Raw genomic sequence first — 22336 nt, 5'->3', positions numbered from 1 at the left:
TTAATTACTGAATTGTATTTTTTTATTTTTTTTTTAAATTGCGAATGTAAAACATTCACTTTAAAGTATTACCTTTAATGATCCCCAACTGCTCCATAGGGGTGGGATCATCTTGATTTAGGTGTAAAAGTGTAAAATAATTGTCAAAATAGCCAATTATGCCATCACGGACACCCGGTGTTATTATTGGGAAAGCGTAGCCTTGTAGTACCCACAGCTACCAAAGGGGGTAGTAATGTGTACACATGTCCGGGTGCCATGCTGTCCAAGTCGACAGTCAACGAAGAAGAAATGATTGCAACGATGGCGCCAGCTTCCATCGGTTTCTCTTCAAGCTAACATCGTTTGACTTTGGTTGTTAAATATATATTACACTCGAGCATCTCGGCTAGCATTTTTGATTAATTAAAGGTGAGTAAGACACGTTGAAGAGACGTGTGGATAAATGTTAGCTGTGTGTGTTGCTAGCCATGTTGATGGGGCGGCTACTGTAGTTTTAGTATTGATAGACATGTTAAGTTGATCGGGCTGCGAGCTATAATTTTGATATTTAATATGGGTGCTGCGTTGCTTTTGATTTGTGTGTCTTACATGTTTTGCATGTTTCTTGTGCATGACAGGGGAGCAATGGCCAATGCGCAGTCAGCGTTAAAGTTAGCCGTGTGCCTCCTCATGATTACAGAGCTGCTTCTAGCCAAAAAGGATTACTACGACATATTGGGAGTGTCTAAAGATGCCACTGATAGGCAAATCAAGAAAGCTTTTCACAGGCTTGCCATGAGGTATCACCCTGATAAGAACAACAGTCCGGATGCAGAAACCAAATTCAGGGAAATTGCAGAAGGTAAGGTTGAAATTTGAACACCCTTCATTTTAGTATTAATGTAAACATGGCCACTTTCTAGGGGTGTCATGAGGCAAGATGAACAAAATGATCCAGTTTATTTTCTCTTATTCATGAATATGTGATAAAATAATGTATTACGGCAAGACATTTTTCTCTGAACCAGGAAGCTTGTCATGTTTTGATCTTGTGACACCCCTACTGGTTCCAATGCATCCCTCAGGTTAATGCGTCCTCTTGCAATGCAATTGCTCACGCTGCTTTCTTTCTTGCAGCTTATGAAGCGTTATCAGATGCCACCAGAAGAAGGGAGTATGACCAGTTGTCATTTTTCACCGGAGCCACACAACAGGGTCAGAGACGGGCCGCCCAGCAGTCTTTCAGCTTCAAATTTGACGACATATTCAAGGACTTTGACATCTACAGCCACAACAGGCACGCTCGGCACAGACGACACTTTGACGAGCACTCCCAAAGAGAACCCCACGGCCGACACAAGAGGCATTTTCAAGGGGCGGGTTTCTCTGACGACATGTTGGACGACGTAGAGAGAATGTTTACCTTGCACAGACACCCCAAACAGACGGAAAACGTGTTTCGCGGAACGTCCAAGCAGCACTGTAGGACAGTGACGCAGCGCAGAGGAAATATGGTGACCACATACACGGACTGCACTGCATCCTAAGATGCAACATTTGTTGGCTATGCCTTACTGGCATACAGTATGTTTGTGATGATGAACTACAACGTGCCGGTGTCATATTGTTACAGGACACACGACATCCGTTTGGTTCCCGTTCTGGTTCTGCATCAGAGCTACAGGAACCGCTTCAATATATTGGCCGATATATGGGATATAGTTTTTTCTCAGTCCCAAATATCGGCATCGGCCCCACAAATCCCATATCGGGCGGGCTCTAGTAAAAATGTTGACTGACGCTGCTATTTTTAAATGTGGTTGGCATTGAGTTTAAAACACTTGTAAATATTGTGCCTCCAATGTAGAAACTCACTGTACAAAATGTACACATTAGATAACATACTGTATATATGCTTTGTCATTCCTGACTCTGTTACGTCTGTAGTGTGCAATATTTATTATTTTTCCCTATTTGATGTAAACTATCAAATTGAAGCACTTTCATTTTGTACAAGATGGTGGCTGACATTTGCATTTGCTCTTTGACAATGTCTTTCGAGAAATAAAACCATCAAATTGCTGCTATTTATACGTGGGAACACTTGTTTTTTTTTTACTGGATACTTGGATTCATTCAAGCATTATGTTTATGGAGTTAAATTGAAATAAATAAAATGAATAATTAAAACAGTGAAATATCTGAAATGAAAAGTTAATATAGCAACACCCATTTTGCCCATTATATTTAGTCAAGAAGCACATGTTTGCGTTTTTTAATTTTTTTCTGGCAAAATAGAATACAAATTTTGTTCAATGCCTTAATAGTTAGAAAATATTACGTCTACTTATTTCTTAAATTATTGTTTTATTTACATGTTAAGCGTTCTTTTTTTAAATCGTTGCATACAATATAATTTTTTGCTTCTCTCCAAATATTTTGACCGTCTCCTTGGTTACTGTTGCGTAGGCGCTTTTTCTATTATTATTGTCACGTGCGACTCTTTATGCCGTCACTTACCAGAAATGTAGTTCAATTAAAAAGACTCTCAAAGAGAATCCCATCGGACGTCAGTTTCTTGCACTCCATCTCCCACAATGCAACACTGTACAATTGCTGTGCGCAGTTAGCCTTGTCAAAGAGATGTGAAGGCATTGCTCGAGCTAGCTAGCATTAACCGTGTGGGACATTGAATGACTTTGTGTCCGTGTTAGGCAGCCTAAGAAAAACTGTCCCAATTTGACAGGTCTGCACCGGCTTCGGAGCTCATGGAGGCCCTCATACCTGTCATAAACAAGCTGCAAGATGTTTTTAACACGGTGGGCGCGGACCTAATTCAGCTGCCGCAGATAGTTGTTGTGGGGACACAGGTGAGAGTCGTCACTTTGGCTAGCAAGTTAGTTAGCCGGCGCCAACGTATCATACAGTGCCAACTTCTTTCGGGTTCATTGGTTGTCGTTATATTGACTGTGGGTCAGCGGAATTCACTTAAAATGAAATCAGTCCACTCAACTGTTAGTTAGTTGTTGCTCTTTGTTGCGGCAATCCGTCATACAGAGCGCTAGTATTTGACGCAACAAGGGTTTTCAAAGTCCGGCCCGGGGGCCATTTGAGGGTCGCAGCATGTACTTTAGTGGCCCCGTCTATAATCTTAACAAAAAATTAACATTAGAGCAATCACAATCTATTATCTTGATCAGCTAGGCTGTTTAATGTGTCGTAATGTATCGTTATTGTATGTATCGTTTTATGAAAATGTAGAAACATTTAGAGAAAAATACCCACTGAAATAAAATAGTATATTCTTTGAAAAAAATAAATATAGAAAAGGTAGAAAAAGGAAAGAAGTTTCGGTGGTGTGTTGTATCATCAAAGTACAGCGAGATACTGCAACTATTACATGTTATCATCAGTGTACGTCTTAATGCACGATCCCAGCATGGATATCAAACCATGCAATGTTGTGAGAGGTTGTTTTTTTAGAGGACTTTCTTTATATTTCTTTGCCTTTTCTGTGCATTGTAACGAGAGAAAACGAGTCAATATGAGCTAGCTAGTCATGGGAAATACGTAACAATTGTTGACACCTGACGACTGGAGTTTTGTGCTGGAAGACACAGCCATCTCAAGGACAGCGGACATTGTATGTGTTGTGGCTGTATCTATGCTGCTGCTATTGACAGAAGTAGCGCAAGCTACTGGGCTATGATGTGGACTCAATGCGGCGAGGAAAGAAGTTTTGGTAAGATGTTTTCAGGAATTATAATGCAGAGAAAATTTTAAAAAACTATATGTTCACATTCACATCAGGATTGTGAATGATGGGCAAAATTTGGAAAAAAAAGGAAGGAAGATGTAGTATTCCAACTACATTTGGAAGATATTTTGCATGACGCGCTTGTTTTGTTGAGGCAGACATGGGGGCAAACAGCGTTCCATCTCCTCACGATGATAGCATTTCTTTCATCTTATTCAGTCGGTACATAAAAAATATCACCCAACCGTACTAAGAACTATCTCGAGCCAAAATAGCACACTACTATTGTCTGTTTGTGGAGTAGCTTTCACATTATGCAGTTGGTTTAAGGAGGCAGGTTTGGTCTGATATGTTTACCTTCACTGGCGGGCTAATCGGCTGTGGCTGTCTCAGCTGTTTTGGCAAGCATCATCGGGACCAACCGAGCCACACAAGGTTTTAACCTTTGCTAGCTTAAATCCTTAAGTCAAGCCAAGGTCGCCACCGGTCGTACGGGCTCCTACGGGCTCCTACGGGACGTCTACATGCAAAAAACCCAAGGAGGGCGCATGTGTGTCATGCTGTATTTGTCCTCTCTTTGCTTTCGCTCTATTGTAATATACATTCATATTTGATTTGTCCTACAATGCATATTGTTATGTACATGGGTTTTTCCTTATAGAGCAGCGGCAAGAGTTCTGTTTTAGAGAGCCTTGTTGGCAGGGACGTACTTCCACGTGGCACGGGCATCGTGACCCGCCGGCCCCTGATCCTACAGCTGGTCCACATCGACCCTGAAGACCGCCGGAAGACCAGTGAAGAGAATGGTAACGTGCTAACATTTTTACCTTTTTTATACTTCCATTGTAGGCTGCCAGTACTGCTTCACCGTTTGTAGTAATACGAATACTAGCATGAAATGTCCTTCGGGTCACACAAATTGGAATTCAACCAAAATTATCGGGGAAAAGTCTGCCATTAAATGCCCTGCGAGACCTCAGTAAATCAAAGGATTAGCATTTAGCATTATGCCTCATCTTTGCCGACAGTAATCCCTCGTTTACGGTGGTTAATTGTTTCCAGACCGGACCGTGATAAGTTCATTGCCGCAAAGTAGTACTCGATATTAGTAGTTTTGGTATACATTTAACCATCATTAGCCCTGTAGACATCAAATAACACACCTATAGACCCGTTTAAATGCCTAGCGTAGCATGCTAGCAAGCTGTCTAGTTGGCCTTTCCAATTGACTTATTCTCAACTTTGAGTGTTTCAAGTGGAGTGGGGAAGGAGGACAAAGCAGCCAAAATTGTGCCACTTCCACACTTAATGAGAGGAGAGAACCTTTTATTTCCTTGATCATGTTGTTAGCCTTATGGTGTTTATACATTACATAACCTCCCCATGTATTCCGCCCCCTATCGGCACCATTCCACCCTTCGTTTTTGTGGCCTGCAACCCCCCCCCCCCATAGTTTTTGCCCCCACTTCGAATTGTTTAAATAATCCAAATTTCACAAATGGGAATGTTCCAAGAAATCATTCGGTGAATGTCCTGAAGTGGCAGCAAACCCCGAGATGATGGCACGTTACCTTTATTGCTCTGCGTCCTAAAACACGCCTTCCTTCTTCATGCTTAGGATTTAATGTGCTTCCATCACAATTTCCACTGTGGAAAAAGTTATTTTGAAAACACAGACGAGTGATCTTTTGGTCACTTTATTGTCTGCAGGTGTCGATGGTGAGGAATGGGGCAAATTTTTGCACACCAAAAACAAGGTAAATGAGCTCTCAGTAACTTTAATTTAGGATTTATTATTTGGAACTATGATGGTATAAGTCCTCACCACCGTGTGTTGCAGATGCTTACTCTTTTTTTTCCTGCTGTTTTTTTTTTTAGATTTACACACATTTTGAGGAGATTCGTCAAGAAATTGAAGCAGAAACAGAAAGAATATCTGGTACTAACAAGGTATGCCCTTATCGTCATCATTTACTGAAGAATCTGCCATGACTTTCCTATGTCTACTCTATTCCAAAAGAGTTGGAAAAGTGCAAAAGGTTTGCCAGAGACCTCCGTGACATCACACCGGGTGCTCGGAGTATGTGCCCGAATACAGTGCACCTTACTGGGCCACGCTCTTTACCCTGGATCTCCTGATAGTAGTCATGCGCTAGAATTCATGTGATGATATTTTACTAGGACTAATCAACAAGTGGCTGCACGGCGGTCGAGTGGTTAGCGTGCAGACCTCACAGCTAGGAGACCAGTATTCATTCCTTTTCTACCGCTTATCCTCACGAGGGTCGCGGGGATGCTGGAGCCTATCCCAGCTGTCTTGGGGCGAGAGGCGGGGACTGGTGGCCAGCCAATCCCAGGGCACATATAGACAAACAACCATTCACACTCACATTCATACAATTTGGAGTCACTTTTTTGTAATTTTTCAATGACAAAAAAGTCAAAAATCCGTTATGTGCACCATATCTGTCTTGAGAAGCAGAAAGTTATCTATATCGGTTTGAAAAAAAGGTGCAAAAAACATATTGTGCATCTCCATTATGTTGCAGCCTCAGACCTTTGCACAAAATGTAAGTAGCGTTCTTGTTCCAGGGTATCAGTGATGAACCCATTCACCTGAAGGTCTTCTCACCTCATGTTGTTAATCTCACACTGGTGGACCTGCCTGGTATCACAAAGGTGAGCGACACTAAACGCACGTCTCCCAGAATGCCACAGTGTTCTTAGACGCTGTGTATGTTGGCGAAGGTGCCTGTGGGAGACCAACCCAAGGATATTGAGATCCTGATCCGGGAACTGATTGTAAAGTACATCTCCAATCCCAACTCCATCATCCTGGCTGTGACTGCTGCCAACACGGACATGGCTACGTCCGAGGCCCTGAAGGTGGCCCGGGAGGTTGACCCTGACGGTAATTGCCCCGCTTCTTTGTTTGCGTTTTGCTTTTTGAAGGATTAGCTTCACAGCAATGAAACTCAGTCGGTATCATCTTGGAGGTGTATTTGGGAACCACCGGGATAGGCCAAAGTCATTGTTAAACCCGTAAAATGATTTTTGACACTTGGCTCACTCCCGCTAAGCTTTATTTGGCCTACTTTATTGCAAGAGTTGGAAGATCCTCCCGGTTCGAGTGAATGCTACCCCCTCATTTGAAGTCCTTGTCGTCCAGTGAAAGGGACACACCATCCTAATGGACCTTTCTATCCTATTCCTTCTATCTCTCCTATGGACACGTCCCAACCATCTCAGTCTGGCCTTTCTGACTTTATCTCCATGTAATGTCCCTCTGATGTACTCCTTCCTGATCCTATCCATCCTGGTCACTCCCAATGACAACCTCGGCATCGTCATCTCTGCTACCCCCAGTTCTGCTTCCTGACTTTTCCTCAGTGGCACTGTCTCTGGTCTCGCCACAGTTTTGTATACCTTTCCTTTCATTTTGGGTCCCTCTCATTCCCACACATATACTCCGTCTTGCTGCGGCTAATCTTCATTCCTCTCCTTTCCACGGCAAACCTCCACTCTTCCAGCATCTCCTCCACCTGTTCCCTACTCTCACTACAATCCCAATGTCATCTGCAAACATCATAGTCCATGGAGATTCTTGTCTAGGCTCGTCTGTCAGCCTGTCCATCACCATAGCAAACAAGAAGGTGCTCAGAGCTGATCCCTGATGCAGTCCCACCTCCAGCACATCTTCCCCCTGTCCAGTCCTCATCCATGTCCTGCACCACTTCAACATACTTCTCTGTCACTCCAGACTTCCTCATACAATACCACAGTTCCTCTCCAGGCACCCGTCATAGGCTTTCTCCACATCTACAAAGACACAATGCAGCTCCCTCTGACCTTCTCTGACCTTCTCTGTTAACATTCTTAAAGCAAGTACAGCATCTGTCGTACTTCTCCTCCAAATAACCAACAACACTAGCCACGTTTACATGAGGAGTTTTTCTCTTTACGAATGGAATCTTTCCCAAAACAATGGTATCCATGGAAAGGAATATTCCAATCAACCAGAATAGTCAACGGGGCATGCCCAGTAAAGCGTAAACATCAACATCACGTGATACCGACTTCCTCGAGTGCCAGTTTTTCCTTCGTCCAGCCTTGAAATTTAATTTGAATCAAAAACAAACTTTCCTTATCAGTCCAGTGCCGATTGCTGGCCTCCATTTTTTGAAATGGACGAACGTCTGGAGCTGCGTGTTACGTCATATCTCAGCATTCGCTGAAAGAACGCACCCGGGAACAGGAACAGATAAAGTTCAATCTTGCTAATATTTTATAATTAAGCTGGGCACATGTTTTATATAGATATGTATTTTCTTTTTGAATAAAAGTGGACTTATGAATGGCGTATAGAAGGGTTTAGATTGTGTTCCACAGATGGCGCTAATGCACACCAAAGCTGCTTGCCAACCGCCAATAAACAACAGAAGAAGAAGAACGCACCCTGACAACTTTCCGTTTGAGCGGGTACAAGATACCTCAGTCGGATTGGGGAAAGGAATATTCCACCCCTGGGAATCCCATTATATATTCATTGGGATTGGCACTTTTCTTTGGGAATGAGGCGTATACAAAGGTTACATTCTTTCCGTTGCAAATAACCCAAATGGAATTGGAATATTTGGGTCCATGTATACGTGGCTAATGTGAGCTTTAAACGTGTAATTTATTCTCCATTTACAACAATAGTACAGCAAAGCACTCTGGGAAACTTTGAAAAGAAACCACCCATCAACATCAACGTCACTGCCCTGTTTTAGTTAGCGCCTTCCTACAAAAGAAATGGAAGGGCAGTTTCATCCCTCAGACGGCACGCTAAGCCCGAGGAAGAAAACTGGGATGCAAATGATTATTTGCGTGCATGCAGAAAAACGTTGGAAGCAACCAGCTCGCAAGGTTAGGACAGGAGAGGAGTGACATCATCGGCCGCCACGGCAGCAGGCGACATCCTCCTACGGCTGTTTTTCCCACCTCGGTGGACGGCTTCTCCCTGCCAAATAATTGGCTTTACAACAATTTTAATGGAGAAAGATACATGTGATGTTACACCAGGACTGGGAGATATGGACCAAAACTCATATTCTGATATATTTAGGTAGAATATCAATATACGATATATATATCCAGATATTTTTTTTTCCACAAAGTGAGTTTAGACAAAATTCAAAGCTGAATCTGCATGCAAAGTTTTATTAAAATGTAACATTTTGTAGAAAAACAGCAGCTGAAATAAAATAGTATATTATCTTTGTATAAATATAGAAAAAGTGAAATATAATGTTCAATCTTCAGTGCAATCATGTTGCAGTCACGGTAGTCTCTCTGCAGCCAGGTTAGCACCGTTAGCGTTTCTATGTCACGATCCCCGTGATGACAGACGGTAAACATGGTTGGTACCGTCTTTATACATTCAACCTTTATACTGTCTTTTTCGTTATTCACCTCTCCTCCTTTGTATCTCCGCTCTGCGTAGCAAAGGAGTGCTCAATGCTAGCAGCTACTCCCGAGTGTAAACAATGGAGCAATACGCAAGCTGCAATTGTAACAAGATGAACGTCCATAGCTGCACACTTGCTTAAGGAGTCGGTAAGGCACAAACAACAATAAGAAAGTACTAATAAAGTACCATTAAACACTAAAAACATTGTAGAAAAGATTAAGATTAAGATAAGATTAAAATATGCCTTTATTCGTCCCTCAGTGGGGAAATTTGTATTGCACAGCAGCAAGAGTACAGAGTCAGTTAAGCAGTACAAAATACACAATATAGAAAAATAAACAATATAAACAACCCAAGTATTAACAAAAATCAACAGTTTTTCCCAGAGTTCTATACAATACAGTATGTAGATAATATGAGACGAGATGAGATATATGACCAGTCTATACACTGAGATCTTGTTAGAGAGTTAATATGAGGCATTATGGAAATACTTCACATAGAACTTAGTATATTGCATTTAGAGCCCTTAATATTGCACATGGACGTTGATCAGATATTGCACAGTGAATGGGGTCTGGAGTAACTATACTGACTATATATATATACAGTGCTCTCTCCCACCACCTCCACTGGGTCAAGGGGGCAACCCAGGGCAGAGCTGGCCTTCCTGATGATCTTATCCAGTCTCTTCCTATCCGTAGCCGAAATGCTGCTGCCCCAGCAGACCACTCCCTGGAAAATGGCTGAAGCCACAACAGAGTCATAGAACGTCTTGAGGAGTGCCCCTTGCACTCCAAAAGACCTCAGTGTCCTGAGCAGATAGAGTCTAGTCATACCCTTCCTGTAAAGTGCTTCCGTGTGACGAGTCCAGTCCAGTCTATTGTTGAGGTGAACACCCAGGTACTTGTAGGATGTCACCATCTCAATGTCCATTCCCTGAATGTTCACTGGTGTCGGAGGAGAGTGGATGCGCCAACAACTTCAGTGTATTCCGATATGAACGATATGCTTTTTTATGATATCATTCCTAAAATAAATATCCAAATTTAAAAACGCCCAGCCCTATGTTACACACATCGGTTGATATCAGAATCGGAAATTGAGAGTTGGACAATATCGGTTATCTGCAAAAAAGCCAATAGTATGTATGTAGAATTTAGCGCCGTTAGCGCTTCCATCTCACGATCCCCGTGATGACGAACGGTAAACATGGTTGGTACCGTCTTTATACAGCGACCTTTATACCGTCTTTTCCACTACTCACTCCCATGATGCAGCCGCCTTTATACCGTCTTTTTCACTACTCACTCCCATGATGCAGCCTCTCTTCCTTTGTATCTCCGCTCTGCGTAGCGAAGGAGTGCTCAATTTAGCACATTGGGGGATGCTGAATCATCTTAAATGTTGTCCTTGTCGCTGGTACAGGCAGGAGGACGCTAGCAGTGGTCACCAAGCTGGATCTGATGGACGCAGGAACAGACGCCATGGACATACTGATGGGCCGAGTCATTCCCGTGAAACTGGGCATCATTGGAGTCGTCAACAGGTCACTCTGTCGTGGCAGTACGTCACCCCGGTGTGCGCCTGCGGTAATGCTGTGTCCATGACTCTTCACAGGAGCCAGCTGGACATCAATCAGAAGAAGTCTGTTACAGATGCCATCCGTGATGAATACGCTTTTCTACAGAAGAAGTACCCCTCCCTTGCAAACAGAAGTGGAACCAAATACCTAGCCAGGACACTGAATAGGTGGAACGGAGCTTTCCTGTTTAAAAATGTTGGTACCCAGTGAAGAACTAACGCATTGTCCCACATGTGGCTTGGTTTCCGTACGTTCCTTCAGGTTGCTCATGCACCACATCCGAGACTGCCTCCCTGAGCTCAAAACCAGGATCAACGTGCTGGCAGCCCAATACCAGTCGCTCCTCAACAGCTATGGAGAGCCGGTGGAGGACAAAAGCGCCACGTTGCTGCAGCTCATCACCAAGTTCGCCGCAGAGTACTGCAACACCATCGAGGGCACGGCCAAGTACATAGAGACGGCTGAACTGTGAGTGTCATCACGAGCGCTTTGGCGCCCGCTGCAAAGCGTTTGAAACCAATATTTCTCTCTCCAACCTCTTGAAGCTGCGGCGGCGCCAGGATCTGTTACATATTTCATGAGACGTTTGGCCGCACGTTGGAGTCCGTCGACCCCCTGGGGGGCCTGACGACCATCGATGTGCTTACTGCAATCAGAAATGCAACGGTGGGCTCTTCCAACATGTTTGACACGCAACCCCCCAGAATAATGAATTCTAAGCTCGGCGGTGTGAATTTCCTTTTCCAGGGCCCGAGGCCGGCTTTGTTTGTGCCCGAAGTGTCCTTTGAGTTGCTGGTCAAGAGGCAAGTGAAGCGTTTGGAGGAGCCCAGTCTGCGCTGTGTGGAGCTGGTTCACGAGGAGATGCAGAGGATCATCCAGCACTGCAGCATCTACAGCACACAGGCGAGCACGTTTATCAACAAATGCAACCTCTCCCAGGGATTTAGCTTCTTGGGAAAAATACATCCGCAAACCAGGTGAAATCAAAGCTTCATCCTGGATCCAAGACTCCAAATCGCCATTAGAACTCCCATTGTCATGGGCAGTCAGGTGAAGATCCCAAAATGCAGAGCCAGATACGGTTCAGGTCCAAAATATAGTCCTTAATGAAGATGGACGGTTTGACGGATAGTTCAGCTCCGCCAAAACAGTCCCATATTTTTGACATATTTTGGAGGGCAAGCCTTCAGCTTGTATTCAGGAACACCCATATAAGGAAGTCCGGTTCATTGTGATGTCACAGCGTTCAGAGCCATTCCAAACCTCTTTAAAGTCTCACTTCAAATGTTCAAACCTAATTGTCTGAGAGTTTGGCATCGTTTTACATGAAAGTACAACATTTTAGCTACATTTGGAAAGTGGAAAAAGTATGAAGATGAAAAATTGTTCGTTTTTGCAGGAGCTGCTGAGGTTTCCAAAGCTCCATGACGCCATCGTAGAAGTGGTCACCTCCCTGTTAAGGAAGAGACTGCCAGTCACCAATGAAATGGTACAAGCATATCCACTATTATTCAAAACCTCCACTGGCCCCCCTGCCCCCTAATGTACTCATTTCAAAGTCCTTCAACGCTCTCCACAATGTTGAACAATATTTCAATATTTGTTCTCAATCAGAAATCACTCCACACTCTTTATTGCTCTCTGCTTCTACCATATCTTACTTATTGTGTGGAAATATGGCATAATAACTATAAAAGCAATCTTCACTGGCTAAATGTACTGCAAAAAAGGTCAGTAAGGATAATTCATAATGCCGCCTACAGAGAACATGCTAACTCCTTATTTGTAAAATGACAAATACTTCAACTTGCTGATATAGTTCATGTTCAAACAGCTAAAATAATGCATAAGGCTAAAAATAAGCAATTAGCTAAAAATGTCATCCAATACTTCTCTACAAGAGAGGAGAAATATGATCTCAGGGAAGAAGTACATTTGAAACACTTCTATGCTAGGACTACGTTATGCTAGCCATAGCATTTCAGTATGTGGAATCAAACTATGGAATGGATTGAGTAAGGGAATCAAACAATGCACAACGATGAGCCAAACACCGAGTACTTCCGTACGAGGTACATTATTAAAAAAAAAAACTACATTAGGAAAGCAGGAAGTGAACAAATGTAAGAGTTAGTGATTGTAAAAGTACCAGATGGAGGGGTAGGATTTAATAAGCTTTGCTTCTTCCTACTCCTTTTGGACATGTGGAACTGGGAACTGATTATGGGATGCACTCAATTGGAATCTGATGCATGTTGAAATGAAATCAAACCGTTCCCATTACCAATGTGGCCCCTCCATACGTCAGAGACCTGCTCCATCAACACAATCCCCCGCGTCCCATTTGCTCCTCAGACTCCAACATCCTGACCCTTCCCTTTAGGACCAAGCTCTGAAACCTGTGGAGACAGAGCCTTCCGCATCGCTGCCCCCACCCTCTTTGCCCTATTCATTCCATGCTAGCTCTGACCTTCAAAAAGCAACCCAAAAACCTTTTTTACTTGATTGCTTTGCCTTGTTTTTAGCTCTGAATGTTGTATTTTGTATACTATTGTATTTTCTACAACTTTATTGTGTTCAAGTATCCTGAAAATGGCTATGCAAATAAATGTACTGGTTTATTTCCTTTTGACAGGTTCACAACCTGGTAGCGATTGAGCTGGCGTACATCAACACCAAGCACCCGGACTTTGCCGATGCCTGCGGCCTCATGAACCATAATATTGAGGTACGGACCTGCCACCTCTGCACTCATCAGCTGTTAATTGATCAGAGATATACAACTGTCTTTACATGCGTTTAACAGGAGCAAAGACGCAACAGGATGAGAGACCTGCCCCCTGCTGTCCCCCGAGACAAGGCACAACAAAGCGTACGCATTTGCTAAACATTTTATTAGCTACAGCAATTCTACTAAGATCCCATCCAAGACCTGTACCCAAATATTAAAGGCTTCTTTCTCGTCTCTCTTATGTCGTCTGACCCACTCAGGGCAGCTCCTCCAGCGAGCAGGTGGATGGTGGGACGGGGAACTGGAGGGGAATGCTGAAGAAGGGAGAGGATGGTTCGGGTGACAGGGTGGTGCCCCAGACCACCCCCCTTGTCAGCAGCCCACAGAAGGGCCACGCTGTCAATTTGCTCGACGTGGTAAGTCAGGACTTTACTTTGTTATATATGTTACCTCGGGGGCTGCACGGAGGGCGAGTGGTTAGCACGCAGACCTCACAGCTAGGAGACCCGAGTTCAATCCCACCCTCGGGCCATCTCTGTGTGGAGTTTGCATGTTCTCCCGTGCATGCGTGGGTTTTCTCCGGGTACTCCGGTTTCCTCCCATGCTGCACAATGCTGTGGAAATGTGTGTTTAAGAAAGCGGAATCCTACTGTGTTCAGTGTTTACATTTCAATCAATATTTGTTTCAACTTGAGACCTGGAATATTTGTTATCGTAGTCATTTTTTCATATAAATCGAGGGAGCAAAAGCAGTATCGGCCACAAATATCGGCCCAAGCAAAATGGGCCATCGGCTAAGGGTGATGGAAAAAAAACGTCATCGGCCCAAAAAAAACCAAATCGGTGGATCCCAAGTTACGAGCGTGCGTCAACAAACGAAGTAGAAATGCTATTTTGGGATGTAAACATGAGACTATCTGGAAGTTATTGGTGATGAATTCACTTTTACACTTTCTTATGTTTGCCATGTGACCGTGCGCCATAGAAAAGGAAAGCCATCACCAGGATTCTTTTCTCACAGCTCAGAGTGTTGTCCTGAACCAGGTCACTCTGTCCAGCTGGGGCAATAATCAACATGTCACTTTTGTCAGGGTTTAAGAGTCAAAAGTTCCAGGACAGATCAATTAGACACACCTCCAATTTAGAGCGGTCCCGTGGGTCATTGCGTAACATAACGATATAGCAGTAGGGTCCCTGACCGGGTTGTCCAATAGCATCTTAGGTGGTGAGAAGATGCCTCAGGAATGGAGGGGAAGCCGGTGCTTTGGTTGGGATGTTTCAGGTCTTCCTGCAACGCGGTCAACCAGCCATGAACACTTCCTGTTTGCACTGAAACTCAATTTCCCATCTCCCAGTTTTGGAACCAAGGACCGCCTGTAGGGAGACCGATGCGGTGATGGATGAATAAAGCGTTTGAGGGACAGCATTTTGATGATTAAAAATGATATTAGGTTACATCATCATACCTGTTCTCGTTGTCCTCCAGCCTGTTCCGGTATCCAGGAAGTTGTCCGCTCGGGAGCAGCGAGACTGTGAGGTCATTGAGAGACTCATCAAGTCCTATTTTCTTATCGTCCGGAAGAACATCCAGGACAGGTACCTGACGACTGCCGTCACGTGGTCCATACTCCACTAAGTGTTCATCCTGCTGATCTTCACCCTCCATGCATAGAATTGTATTCCCACACCAAGTACAGCATGGTTCCCCGTGTTGTCTCTACTTCCTCCTCTTCCCCTCAGCGTGCCCAAGGCGGTGATGCACTTCCTGGTGAACCACGTCAAAGACTGCCTGCAGAGCGAGCTGGTGGGCCAGCTGTATAAGGCCGTGCTGTTGGAGGACCTGCTGACCGAGTCGGAGGACATGGCGCAGCGACGCAACGAGGCGTCCGACATGCTCCAGGTAAACACTCGGCGGTACACTTTTTGTTTGTTGGTTTTTTTCATGAGGAAACCATTGGTGACCATATCAGGACGCTGGAAGGCGCTAGCCCTCTTACCGCCATCTAACAGCACTATCTAATTACAAATGGCTTCCTTTGGTGATCCCTCCTTTATGGCAATTGATTGGCTCCACACCCAACCATGATAAGTGGAATTGAATACTTTTATAGTTCAACAAAATCTGTTTGACACCTTCTAAATGCACATTTTAACATTATTTACCATGATTAGAGCCGTCTAGACATGAAATAGCACCCCTATAGTCACATTTACACGCCTAATATCCAATAGTCAACCTGTTTGACCTTCTATGGACACACTTGAAGATAATTAGAACCCTGCAGACATGGAATAGCACCCCTATAGTCACCTTTACACGCCTAATATCCAATAGTCAACCTGTTTGACCTTCTATAGACACACTTGAAGATAATTAGAACCCTGCAGACATGGAATAGCACCCCTATAGTCACATTTACACTCCTAATATTGTCAACCTGTTTGACCTTCTATAGACACACTGTTAAAAAGTGTATTCAGAAGGTGGTAAACAGGTTTTGTATGTCTTCATTTCTCCTATTATGTCTACCATATTGAGGAACAGGAGTGTAAAGGTGACTATAGGGGTGTTATGTCATGTCTAGAGGGCTTTAATAACATTAAAAAGTCCATTTAGAAGGTGTTAAACAGGTTCTGTATCATCTCCTATTATGTCTACTATATTGAGTAATAGAAGTGTAAAGGTGACTATAGGGGTGTTATGTCATGTCTAGAGAAGGTGGTAAACAAGTTTTTTATGTCTTACTTTCTCTTATGTCTACTATATTGAGTAATAGCAGTGCAAAGGTGACTATAGGGGTGTTATTTCATGTCTCTAGGGCTCTAATCATGTTAAAAAGTGTATTTAGAAGATGGTAAACAGATTTTTCATATCTTGTATTATTTTTAATATGTTTACTATGAGTAATAGGAGTGTAAAGGTGACTATAGGGGTGTTATATCATGTCTAGAGGGCTTTAATAACATTAAAAAGTCCATTTAGAAGGTGTTAAACAGGTTTTGTATCTCTTATCTCCTATTATGTATACTATATTGACTAATAGAAGTGTAAAGGTGACTATAGGGGTGTTATATCATGTCTAGAGGGCTTTAATAACATTAAAAAGTCCATTTAGAAGGTGTTAAACAGGTTCTGTATCTCTTATCTCCTATTATGTCTACTATATTGACTAATAGAAGTGTAAAGGTGACTATAGGGCTGTTATTTGACATCTAGAGTGCTCTAATAATGTTAAAAAGTCTATTTAGGAGGTGGTAAACAGTTTTCCTAGTAACCTTATGTGCATGTTGACATAGCAACCAGCAAACACACACATAAGTACTTTGGATTGGTGTATCCAGGCGCTGCAGAAAGCCAGCCAGGTGATAGCAGAGATCAGAGAAACACACTTATGGTGAGCCGCCCCACACGGACCACCCACCACCACCCACCACCCACCCAAGGGTCCTCCACAGCCCTCAGAGCCATCTGAGACCAAAAAGTACAGTCAGTATGAACCCCATCACCCCCCCCCCCCCCCCCACCCAAGTCAAAGTGGAATCTTCTATTTTTCTTACACAGTAAATGTGATAGGGATGATCTTATGTTTATCATCCGTGTGGAGCCTCGCTAAGGAATGTCTACTGTTTGTCTGGAATCCTATTAAAGATAGAAAAAAATAACAGCTTTGTCATGTCGTCATCAAGCGCACCCCCCCCCCCCCACTCTTGTGAGTAGTATGCTCAGATGTATTTCCCATAGGAAATGCTAGAAATGCTCAAAGAAAAACACGCCTGTGAAGCTTATGGATCGGTTTATTCATATGAAATATGGATGCTTTGACTCGCGGCGTTTTGCTGTCACCTTCCTGGGGGAGGGGGGCAGTCCGCTTTACCTCAGCCGGGCCCCCATCTTGCCCTTGCCGCGACCTTTGGTACTAAAACAACACAGGAGAATGATGCAGAAAATCAGACGCTTTTAATCATGAAATAGTGTTTCACGTAGCTTTACCTCTGGTGATCCTGGACTCGAACCAGCAGCAGGTTGATCTGGAAGCACAACACAGACGCACTCGGTATCGACTTTCATGACAAAGTACAGTAGGGCCCCGCTTCTCATGGGTGTTACGATCCGGGACAATCGCTCCATGACGTAGCGTTGTATATTACGTATTCACCTCAAGTTTTTGAGGCAGCATTGACTGTGAAGACAGCACACTACGGTGCGTTCAAGGACCACGGAACAACGTGCAAAATCTCAGTGCTTGAGGAAGAAACATTATCAATAAAGCAACAACATAAACGTAGAAAAGCGGTGGTCCTTTTTCGAAGAAATGACATTTGAAATGAGTTTGATACATTGTTGTAGTCGCTGTGGGAGGACTTACGTCTAGCTTTTGTTTTTTAAATTTTTCATTCAGGTCATACTTTTCCATCTCCAATTCCATCAGCCACTGCCACAGCTCGTTGGCTTTCTCCCTGCGCACACACACACGCACGCACGCACACACACACACACACACACACACACACACACACACACACACACACACACACACACACACACATGATTAGCAGCAGTCAACCAGTCTTCTGGTTTTGATGGAGAGATCCACGTTTGTCATACTTAAGTTTGTCATCACTCAGATGGTCGATGTTTAGCGCCTTCCTGCGCTCGGCCAGGATTTTCTTCTTTTTCTCTCTTTCCGTTTGCTTCTTGCCTCCTCTTCTGTTCTCGCTCTGTTTGACCAAAACACAAATCCAATGTTATCTTTTTGTATCATTGTGGTTAATATTAGTTGTGATGTGTTGCTGGAATTGGAGCATGATGTCCAAAATCATCAGGCTTAGAGCATTGAAACATTATTATTCTTTTTGTGTCCATTCAAACTGACATTTTGTATTTAATTGTATTTTGTAAGAAAATTATGAATTCTGTATATGAAAAAAAAAACGGGAAAATAACTCACATTTTAAAATATGTTAGTTATTTTACGTCTATTTAGTTTTAAATACAGAAAAATAACCTAATATAAGAATTGTATATATTTTTCCATTTATTTTTTCATATAATTTTTCAAATGATTTAAAAATTGTAGTTATTTTTCAGTTTAATTTTGTTAAAAAATGGAAAAATAACTACAATTTTTTAATAAATAATAAATAATAATATTTTAATAAATAATTTAACTACAATTTTTAAATAATTTGAAAAATTGTAGTTATATTTCCATTTATTTTTTTCATATACACTGACAGACATTAATTTAACAGCCCTACTATTGAATGTCTGTTAGTTTATATGAAAAAAACCCGAAAATAATTATACATTTTAATAATATAATTTTTTATTTATGTTTAAAAACTGAAAAATAACTAATGTTTTTAAATAATTCAAAGTAATTTTATTTTTCCATTTATTTTTTTCATTTACACTGACAGACATTAAATTAAACATTAATCAATATTATTGAATGTCTGTCAATGTATATGGAAAAAAAAACTGAAAAATAACTATAATTTTTAAATATTTTTTTTTAGTGTTAGATATTTTTCTGTTTATTTACATTTAAAAACATAAAAATAACAATAGTTTTTAAAAATAATTAAAAAAATTGTAGTTATTTTTCCGTTTATTTTTTTTCATATACACTGACATTAAAATAAACATCCCTATTATTGATATAGTCTGTCAGTGTACATGAAAAAAAAACAGAAAAATAACTAAAATTATTGAATAAAAAAGTTATTTTGCTGTTTGTTTATTTTTAAAAATGGAGAAATAACTTGTCTCGTTTTTAAACGTAATTAAACGGGAAAAATATCCCCCCCAAAATGTCAAACATTCAATTAAACATCCCTACTATTGAATGTCTGTCAGTGTATGGAAAAAACTGAAAAATAACTACAATTTTTTAATAATTTAAAAAAATGTACTTATTTTTTAGTTTATTTACATTTCAAAACAGACAAATTTCTAAAATTTAAAAATACTTTAAAAAATTTTAGTTATTTTTCCATTTATTTTTTTTTCATATACACTGACAGGCATTAAATTAAACATCTCTACTATTGGATTTCTGTCAGTGTACATGCAAAAAAATTGAATAATAAAAAAAAGTTATTTTACTGTTTGTTTGTTTAAAAAAAACGGAAAAATAAGTTATTATTAAAATTTTTTCGTTATTTTTCCATTTTTTTTTCATAATCACTGACATGAAATATGAAATATGAAACATCCCTATGATTGAATGTGACGAAATGCTCGGCACCACTACTGAAATCAATCGGCGCGTACAATACGTGGGACGTTTGAAGCGTGGCGAAGGGCAAGCGCGGACACTGACGGCGCAGGACGGCGCAGGACGGCGCAGGACGGCGCAGGACGGCGCGCACACACCACGTGACATGTAATGAAGTCATGACTAAAGGGCGGTGACCTTCTGTCCGGCGCCGTACTGCTGGGTCATGTTGGAGAGGACCTTCTTCTTCTTGGCGTCTTCATCCAGCTTCTTGCGCTGCTCCTCCAGCTCCCTGCGCTCCTTCTCCTCCTGGAACCCACGCATGAATGCAGTCAGACGCTTGATTGATTGACTACCTCCCGGTCCACGGTGCGGGGACGCCACGTCACGCCACGTCACGTACGGCCAGCCGGGCCTGCCTCTCCTTCTCCCTCTCGGCTCGGATCCTTTGCTGCTCCGCTCTCTCGGCACGCCGCTTCTCCTGAAAAGCCAAGCAAAGGCGTTGCCGTGGCGACACCGACTCCACCCGACTCTCGCCACTCACTATTCTGTTGACCAGGGCGATCAGCTCCTCTTCCTCTTTCTTCCTCTGGATGAAGTGGGCCTCGATCAGAGACTGAAGCTCCGACAGATCTTTCTCTTGACGCTTCCTGTGGATGTCCTGCGGGAACGCAAACGCCGTTATTGATATTACGGAAGAATACTTTTATCTCCGACTTCACACTCACGTCAAAGTCTACTTTCTCGCCGCCGTCCGGGATCTTTGGGGCGCCGATGTTTGACATGAATCTGTGGAATAGGCGTTTGATTACACAGACTGGCTCCTCGGTGGAATGAGAGTCGAGGGAACTTACTTTGGCTTGGGTTTGGATTCATCTTCCGTTTTGGGGGGGAAAGATTAAAAAAAAATATTACTCGGAATATCAACGCTGGAAGACAAAATCATACCCGATGATTTCACTCACGCAGTAAAACTACAGCTAGCGTAGTATTTCCTTACATCAATAGCCTCATCTGCAGCCGTGTGTGTATGATTATTTAAGTTGAAATATGTAAAAAACTTTTATTATTACCAATATGCTTACTGTGGAGAAAAGGTCAATTTCTGTGAATAATATTGTAATATTATAAGGAAAAATAACATTTTAGCAGAATAAAGTGGTCATATTTTAAGAAATAACTTTAATAATAACATTAATAATACTTTTATGAAAGTTATTTTTAATGTATTATACTTTTATTGAGATCATGTTTATTTACTACATTTATTTTGGTCATTTTTATTCATACTTTTTTCAAGTTATTATTTACTATACTTTTAGTGAAGTCATTTTTCAATTATTTTTAAATTATTTTTGTTTATTTATTACATACACATTTACTTTTATTTTTGTATTCATTGAATATACTTTTATTGAAGTTATTTTTAATGTATTAAAATACTTTTATTGAGATGTTTATTTGTATTCATTTAGTACATTTATTTGCATTTTGGTCATTTCTATTTATACGTTTTTTAAAGTTATTTATTATACTTTCATTGAAGTCATTTTTATTGAAATAATTTTTGTTTATTACATTCATTTACTTTTAATTGTTTTATTCATTGCATATAGTTTTAATGAAATTATTGACTTTTATTTTTTTATTCAATGTATTATACTTTTATTTAGATAATGTTTATTTTTTATTTATGTAGTAGATCATGTTTATTTTTTATTTATGTAGTACATTTATTTTGATTTTGGCCATTTTTATTGATACTTTTTAAAAGTTATTATTTACTATACTTTTATTGAAATGATTTTTGTTTATTACATTCATTTACTTTTAATTGTTTTATTCATTGCATATAGTTTTAATGAAATTATTGACTTTTATTTTTTTATTCAATGTATTATACTTTTATTTAGATCATGTTTATTTTTATTTATGTATTACATTTATTTTGATTTTGGCCATTTTTATTGATACTTTTTAAAAGTTATTATTTACTATACTTTTATTGAAATGATTATTGTTGTGGTTGGACGCCCGTAATGTGATGTGACATGTGAGTTGAAGGTCATAGTTGGCGTCACGGGGTCTCCGGTCACAAACGTCGTCGGCCATGTTTGGAAAGATGGCGGCAAACTTGTCTTACCTGCTGACGAGTCAAACGGTCTATTTAACGTACGGAAGACGGGAATGCTCTTACCTTCTTCCTCCCTTCCAGGAAAAAGAGCCATCAGTTCATAAGAGCATTTATGCATTTTTATTTGTCGTTACGAGCGGGGACATACTGGGTTTCCTCATCGACTACTTCTTCTGTGTCGGACATCTTCTAGCCGCGTTTGACAAGTCTGAAACCGAAAACAACAACATCGGAATCGCTGAGCAGACTTCCAAAGCCCCCCAAGGAGACCCAATGACACGTCTGGAACGTACCAAGTCACAGAAATAGAACTCTTTTTACTCAATCATTTTTCTGCCTTTTAGAAGTTGGCTGTTTATTGTTAGGAGCGTTTCCGTACGGATGTTTATTGTTAGGAGCGTTTCCGTACGGATGTTTATTGTTAGGAGCGTTTCCTTACCTGTGAGCTTCACCAGCTTGCACCTCCTTGAGCTT

The 22336-nt window shown here is 41.4% G+C and overlaps 3 protein-coding genes across 3 annotated transcripts; 2 read left to right on the top strand and 1 right to left on the bottom strand.

Annotated features, from left to right (window-relative positions):
* The first annotated feature begins 238 nt into the window (after positions 1-238).
* On the top strand, positions 239-2110 carry dnajb9a (DnaJ heat shock protein family (Hsp40) member B9a). Its single transcript, XM_058086342.1, has 3 exons — positions 239-411; positions 621-844; positions 1120-2110. The coding sequence occupies exons 2-3, from the start codon at positions 628-630 to the stop codon at positions 1527-1529; spliced, it is 627 nt and encodes a 208-aa protein (XP_057942325.1). The 5' UTR covers positions 239-411; positions 621-627; the 3' UTR covers positions 1530-2110.
* Positions 2111-2582: 472 nt separating this feature from the next.
* On the top strand, positions 2583-17153 carry dnm1l (dynamin 1-like). Its single transcript, XM_058086332.1, has 18 exons — positions 2583-2852; positions 4401-4545; positions 5450-5496; positions 5618-5689; positions 6332-6418; positions 6488-6650; positions 10620-10740; positions 10812-10943; positions 11038-11244; positions 11322-11442; positions 11524-11679; positions 12176-12265; positions 13412-13504; positions 13583-13648; positions 13768-13923; positions 14994-15103; positions 15248-15407; positions 16850-17153. The coding sequence occupies exons 1-18, from the start codon at positions 2751-2753 to the stop codon at positions 16904-16906; spliced, it is 2085 nt and encodes a 694-aa protein (XP_057942315.1). The 5' UTR covers positions 2583-2750; the 3' UTR covers positions 16907-17153.
* A 133-nt stretch (positions 17154-17286) lies between these two features.
* tnnt2d (troponin T2d, cardiac) lies at positions 17287-22048 on the bottom strand. Its single transcript, XM_058086348.1, has 10 exons — positions 21987-22048; positions 20583-20609; positions 20457-20517; positions 20273-20389; positions 20132-20209; positions 19927-20037; positions 18114-18226; positions 17875-17965; positions 17499-17536; positions 17287-17424 (listed from the first exon to the last, which is right to left on the bottom strand). The coding sequence occupies exons 1-10, from the start codon at positions 22046-22048 to the stop codon at positions 17379-17381; spliced, it is 744 nt and encodes a 247-aa protein (XP_057942331.1). The 3' UTR covers positions 17287-17378.
* Between the last annotated feature and the right edge of the window lie 288 nt (positions 22049-22336).

This window comes from Doryrhamphus excisus, chromosome 11 (genome assembly GCF_030265055.1).
Source record: "Doryrhamphus excisus isolate RoL2022-K1 chromosome 11, RoL_Dexc_1.0, whole genome shotgun sequence".
In the NCBI taxonomy this organism is placed as follows: Eukaryota; Metazoa; Chordata; class Actinopteri; order Syngnathiformes; family Syngnathidae; genus Doryrhamphus; species Doryrhamphus excisus.
This window is presented reverse-complemented; position numbering and strand designations above follow the sequence as displayed.

What these genes read in the sequence shown, in the direction of transcription:
- dnajb9a (XM_058086342.1), top strand. Translation starts at nt 628, where the DNA reads ATGGCCAATGCGCAGTCAGCGTTAAAGTTAGCCGTGTGCCTCCTCATG. An exon ending in ATTCAGGGAAATTGCAGAAG is followed by an intron (nt 845 to 1,119) that starts GTAAGGTTGAAA and finishes TCTTTCTTGCAG; the next exon opens with CTTATGAAGCGTTATCAGAT.
- dnm1l (XM_058086332.1), top strand. Translation starts at nt 2,751, where the DNA reads ATGGAGGCCCTCATACCTGTCATAAACAAGCTGCAAGATGTTTTTAAC. An exon ending in CCGGGAGGTTGACCCTGACG is followed by an intron (nt 6,651 to 10,619) that starts GTAATTGCCCCG and finishes TCGCTGGTACAG; the next exon opens with GCAGGAGGACGCTAGCAGTG. An exon ending in CTAGCCAGGACACTGAATAG is followed by an intron (nt 10,944 to 11,037) that starts GTGGAACGGAGC and finishes ACGTTCCTTCAG; the next exon opens with GTTGCTCATGCACCACATCC.
- tnnt2d (XM_058086348.1), bottom strand. Translation starts at nt 22,048, where the DNA reads ATGTCCGACACAGAAGAAGTAGTCGATGAGGAAACCCAGTATGTCCCC. An exon ending in AGAGGCAGGCCCGGCTGGCC is followed by an intron (nt 20,038 to 20,131) that starts GTACGTGACGTG and finishes CGTGGGTTCCAG; the next exon opens with GAGGAGAAGGAGCGCAGGGA. An exon ending in CTGAGTGATGACAAACTTAA is followed by an intron (nt 17,966 to 18,113) that starts GTATGACAAACG and finishes GTGTGTGCGCAG; the next exon opens with GGAGAAAGCCAACGAGCTGT.